We start from the raw sequence: 6000 nt of genomic DNA, 5'->3' as shown, positions 1-6000 counted from the left end.
GTGAAGGGTGATGTTAGCATGGAACAGGGGGAGCTGGACAGCGAGCACAGAAGAGAGGATAGATACATGGAAGACAGTGAGAAAGGAAAAATTAGTAAAAGAGTAACAGAAATAACTATTCTGTAGTAAAAAACTTTGGCCTCTCTGTTCAAACTGTCAAAGGAAAATAGCTACTGTGGAAGAAAAGTTGTCCTGGAATAATAATCTGGAACTTCTTACAGTAATGTTGCTACAGTGCTTTCAGCCACTGTCCCAAAACATGGCATAGTAGTATCTTGTAAGAGCTTGAAAGGAATCCTGACAATGTCTGCCTCAGCTTGCTGGCATTATACTAGTTAAGGACTTAATTGTGGAAGGTGATGGCCTAAGTTCAGAGAAGCACTTAATTGTGTTCAGGTTCAATTAAGCCTCTCAGACATATTCTTGAAAGCAGTGAGGCTGTGTGTGCTTCCTTAATGTAGAGCACACGTTTAAATTGGCAAGTAAACCAGGCCCAGAGTGACCAGCTCTCTGAGCTCTGCTTGGTCAGTTTGTGTGTAAAACCACTATAATAAAAATAAATTAAAACCAAAATTAGAACCAATAAATTCAGAACACCTCTGAATTGTTGTCCTTATGCCTCAGCTGTGGGTACCAGTGACAAGCCCCACCATCCATAAGAGTGCCCCAGACTCCTTTTGTTAGGCCAGGCAACACACTTTGTCATGCTTTGCTCAGTGTGAGTTTAGGATCAGTTCTTGAGACACCTGACATAGAGACAAGAGCTGTCCTCCATGGAACCTCCCACCCCTCCTGTTGCATATCCCTCTGCAGAGCCGGAGGGGAATCCCAGCCTTTGCTGCTGCCGGGGGCACGCTGGCTCTCACACAGTCACAATGTTTGGGTGTAAGACGAACTACAAGCGGAGCAGATGCCATGCAGTGACCATGAAGAGATGGGCTTTTGCTTGCTGGTTCTCAGTGTTCTTGTCGCTTACTGCTAATGGGCTCACAAGCGGGTTTAGAAAATTATACTTGAAAGAGATGGAAAACAAACAGTTGCTAGAAGTGAATCAGCCTTCAGTAGGGAGTCCTGTTCTTCAGAGGATTTTTCTGTTTGGAAGCTGAATAATGTCTACTGACTGGCTGTAAACTTCTCCAGGGAAAGAAATGCCTTTCTAGTCAGATGAAATTCACAGATGGGCCAGCCCATGGAGAGTTTTGCTCCTTCACTGTCCTCATAAGGTGCTCTCAGCTTGAAAGGAGTGTTTGGTCTAAGTGCTTTAATGCCATAGGGGCTCATCTTTTGGAGACTTCACCCAGGCCAAGCGATTCCCTGAACACCATCTCAGGGCTCTCTAGGGTTGATGACAGAGGCTTGTCAGGATGAGGGGTGCCTGAAGACAACAATGGTTGCACCACCAGCTGGGCTTGAACACATATGGCAAATCCACATGCCGGGAAAGTCCTACACATAGTTGCCAAGTCTTGGCACGATTTCCCACCAGGGGTATTTTCTGTTACTGAAGCTTGAACCAGAAGGTCTGATGATGCTGCAGTACTCATCACATGTAAATACAATTCTCCTTTTTTTTTAGTATTTATTTTTCTACTTTTTTCTTTTTTTAAAAAGGCAGTTCGGAAGATTTACATTGTACGTAACAGGGAAATGAATAATACTAGCACTTATGGTTCCTTTTAATTATGTTTTGAAGATGGCATAGTAGTCAGGTAGAATTGATCTGCTACGGTCTATGAAACCTAAAACCCAAGGGAAAAAAAAAAGAGAAACAGTAAGACAATAGTCTCACATGTATATTGCACATTAAAAAAAATAGGAGACCTAATTGCTACAAGTGACACCATTAGGCAGTTCAATTCCTGCAGCATTGACATCAGCCATGCTGGCAAGAGGACCCAAAACAGACAGACACTCACACTTCCTTGGCCCTTGCCAGACTCACAGTTCATAGGCATAAAGTGTTTGCACCAAAATCTACCAGAAACATTTGTACACTTTGGGTCCATCCTATGGCATCCCTGAGTGGGCAATAGCAGATCAGCTTGCCTTCTTCCAGGTCATACAAGGCCTGACTCCACAAAAATTGTCTGGTTTAGACAAACCTTATGATATTCTGCCAGAAAAATTTGCATACAGTTTAACCATGATTATTCCTTAATGTTGGAGGCTAACGTGACAAATGGAGCTAAAATGGCCACCCTTCCTGCAAGACATCTTGTATCAGAAGGCCTGGGCTTGTCAGATCTGCAAATACACATTTTTTAAGCTTTGATTTTTCACTCTATTATGAATTAATTAATGTGTCCCACTAGTAAAGTGACACTCACATTCTTTGCTCTTGCCATTGCTTAATGACATAAAGAGCTCATTACCTTGCTAATGACTTTATAATGGTGATTTATCTAAGTTTATTTAAGGGAATTACTGTCTTTTGTTTAAGCATGCTTCCTTCAAGTGCGTTTTCCCAAAGCACTTGTCAAACCAGTAAGTCCTGCTGTTCTTCAGGCAAAGCCTTATTCCAGTGTCTGTTATATGAGTTGTGGCTCTCTGCCTGGCCCAGAGTCACTGAGTCCAAGCTGCTCAGTGGCTTTCAGATACAAAATTTAAAGGGTCACTGCTTACTCCAACACTGGTAAAGAAGGAAAATACTGTGCAGAAACCTGTGAAGGCCTGAGAGACTTCTCGAAAACTAAACCAGTCTGTATGTTGTGGGATGCTAAAGGCTTTGTGGAATTCAAAGGAGCTCTCAATGGAGCTTGACTACTTGTAGCAACACCCCCTTTAAAACAGCATCATCCTTTCTACATTAGTCACCTTGCCCTGGGGGAGCCAAATGTCCCTCAAAGGCTCAGTCACTGGGGTCAACAGATCTAGGCCAATTGTACATCCTAAGGCTTCTCCCAGACCTTGTGGCTCAGGAGCAGCTGGCTTGTCTCTAGCAGCACTCACTCACTACAAACCCCAGTGCAACCAGCCTAGCACATGCTAGGATGGAGAAGGGAGATCGTTTCTGCAAGGTAATATATGCATAATACATGTGGTGAATTTTAATATAATTATTAATTTATACACATAAAAATCTCCTAATACAAAATTAATTTTGCCTTAAGCTTTTCTGTATTTTTCCTAAAAGTACCGCCTGCATTTTTCATGAGCACTGAACTGATAAACACATTGATACAAGGGCAGCTCCAGTTTCACACCAGATCTCACTGTCACTTGTCTTCAGAACCCAGCGCTTGCCTTTAAAGTCTACAGTGTTGATTTGCAAAGACCTGACTTCAGCCCTAGTCTGTCAGAGAGGAAAGTGGCTGGCTTGGGCTCATGGATAATTCATTCAGTCTCTACTTTTAAAACTAAAAAGAAGCCCAAGGTGTAAATAATAGTGCCTCTCTTACAGTCTGGATCTTGCCATGCCCCACTGCCTCATGCGTGGTCAGGCACGGAGGACAAGACTGAGAGATCTGTGGGTGGGATCTGCATGGTGTGGAACAGCTGCACACACAGCAGGGCTTAGTGTGTGCTCACTCAGACTTTGCTACGTGCTGTACAAGGGTTCCCTGTCCTCCTTCTGACACCAACTCTTTTTTAAAAATTTTTGGTCTCAGAAGAATAGGTATGCAGCATGATGATTTAAAAAGAAAACCAGGTTATACTTCATTAAATGATACGTGACTGCATAACTCCACATAATGGGGCAGCACGTGTTCGTATGTGTGAGCTGCTTTTACAGCCTGTAATTCTACATGTTGTCTAGACCTCATGGTGTGGTGTGTTCAGTGCATGCTGGAGAAACAGCTGCCAGCTTTGATTTTCTTTTGAAAACAACGGTATTCATTTACAGTCTTAAAAAATTAATCTCTCAGCTTACCTTGTTAGATGCCTACTTAATTCATGAACTTCCATTTCAGAGCTTTTAAATTCATTAAGCTCTTTTCGAATGGCTGCCTGCAAAGGACAAAGAAACTCATAAATGTATAAATGAGAGAGATAAAAATAAGTTCACTTTGTTCTCAAAACAGTATATTAAAAGTAAAGCAGAGAGATAACATTATCAGAGAGACAAAGACAAACATAAAGACTTTAAAATGTGAAAAGGAACAGAGATAAGCATGTTCTAAATCACATAAAGGGAAGAGAGAAATGCTTTGGTGGAATGTCTCAATTTAAAAACATATCACAGACAATGCAGGTACAGAACCCAATTCTGACTTATTATGTAAACATTTACATGTACAAAATCCAAATTAACACAAGCATGAGAAAAAAAATATGTGCATTGCAGTTTGTGAAACACTGTGATCTGTTCCAGAGTTGGACTGTGATTAGACTGGACCCAGATCCTGACAGACTTGTGTTTGAGATGTCTTCTGCCTTTATTGGTCCTGAATTTCCTCAGGTGATAATAAAGTGACTGATCTTACTTGGGAAAGAAAGAGGCTCCCTGCCCTCTACTCGGCCTCGGGCTGTGCCCCTCTGACTTGCACCTCCCTTCTGACCCAGCTGTGCTGTTTATTTAAGTGATTTGACAAATTAACCCAGCAGAAAACTTGCCATGGTGTGGTGGTATTCAGGCTCTGTGGCTTGTCTGGGAGGAAGAAGAAAACCAGTGAGCACTGGCAGGAAGAAAAATACTGAAGAATAAAAAAACAGAGGAGGTGACATGGAGGGACTCAGCTGCATGGTAGAGATGGTGCTCAGCAGAAATGGCTCAAGTCCCAAGCTCAGACTCAAGACCTGTGACAGCTCTGTGATATTTGTTGCTCATGAGTGGTTTCACTGTGAGCATTTGGAGGGGATGTACAAGGTGTTTGCTGTGGCCAAATACTCCCTTGGGTCTGAGGTGTGTGCACTGCCTTTCTGTGTGATGCTGAAACATCAGCATCAGAGGTGGAAAGGGGGTGCTCCCATAAGTGGCACTCGTGTCTGTCAGGAATTTTTCTCAGCCAAGTAAATCTAAACCAGTATGAGCAGCACAAGCCCAAAACAGGACTTCTACACTTGCCACTGCTCCAGTCAGCAACTACCTTTGCTTTGATAAACCCTAAGTGATGGATTTTGCAAGTGTTTTTGTACATAAAAGGACCTTTCTGCTCCTTTTCCACAGCTTTGATTTCTTATTTCCCTTAGAAGTGCCTGTCAGGCACTGCCTCATCCATCAGGACAGAGTGATGGCTATGCAGCAGCTCCTGGACTGCCCTCAGCAGACCAATCTGCTACTGAAGTGGCAGGGGCCACAGGGGTGTTGACTCCCACAGGGACTGAGATCTATTCGCGCCTCCATCCCTCATCTGTTGGAGAGATACAAAAATGCCCTTTTCATCCCCCTAAGAGTCAGACCTGCTAAAGACAAACTCTGACTGAAGGCAGTTCCCTCCACCTAGCACACAGAGCAAGATTTACTGGCAAACAGAAAAGTCCATTGCTAAAATCTGTTTTTGCAGTAAATCTAGTCTGTGCTGACCAGTGAAGACCACTGAACCACAGCTCTGGAAGAAAATAATCCTATCTAGGATGATGCAGCTTTGTTTCAATTTGTCTGGCTATTTTTTCCAACAGTGGACATAGTGCTGAGGAAAAGCACATCACCTGAATGACAGAAATCAGAATACTGCCCACAGGACCCAAAAACCCCCAATCTATCTGCTTTCTTATGCCATAAAAGGCATTAATATTGAAATGACAAGCATCTCTTCTTCTGATGGGCTTTGCTGAGAAAAGGTTAATTTTTCTCTGACTACTGAACTTTCACATGCATTATAAAAAAAGAAAAAAGGGACAAGTACTCTGCCTTAATACTAAACTCCTTACTAGGTTACATTTAATAGTGGTATTTAATGCTTGTTCTTTTCAGAGACATGGGGTGAGGGATCAAATCTCCATCCCCAGCTGAAGTTTCTCACTGTCTTTCATCCCAGACAGGGATCTCTCAAAGGCTGTAGAACCAGTTGGGAGATTTATTCCCTCCCTCACCTAATAATTAAGAGAATAAAGCTAAGT

General features: G+C 42.6%; 1 protein-coding gene across 6 annotated transcripts in view; it reads right to left on the bottom strand.

The window, feature by feature from the left end:
* Nucleotides 1-1582: 1582 nt before the first annotated feature.
* The window catches only part of PHACTR1 (phosphatase and actin regulator 1), a 295584-nt gene continuing 291166 nt past the window's right edge, over nucleotides 1583-6000 (bottom strand). For 3 of the 6 annotated variants that reach the window (XM_068171731.1, XM_068174243.1, XM_068176291.1), the window contains 2 exons: nucleotides 3872-3948; nucleotides 1583-1739 (listed from right to left, as the gene is read on the bottom strand). In XM_068171731.1, coding sequence (XP_068027832.1) covers nucleotides 1724-1739; nucleotides 3872-3948 — 93 coding nt within the window. In that variant the 3' untranslated portion in view covers nucleotides 1583-1723. Of the gene's footprint in view, nucleotides 1740-3871; nucleotides 3949-5786; nucleotides 5974-6000 lie in introns of those variants that run through there. The other 3 variants (XM_068173398.1, XM_068175016.1, XM_068175579.1) reach the window with 1 other exon arrangement.

Source organism: Anomalospiza imberbis, chromosome 1, assembly GCF_031753505.1.
Source record: "Anomalospiza imberbis isolate Cuckoo-Finch-1a 21T00152 chromosome 1, ASM3175350v1, whole genome shotgun sequence".
NCBI lineage: Eukaryota > Metazoa > Chordata > Aves > Passeriformes > Viduidae > Anomalospiza > Anomalospiza imberbis.
The sequence above is the reverse complement of the archived record's forward strand: the minus strand, read 5'-3'. Positions and strand labels throughout refer to the sequence as shown.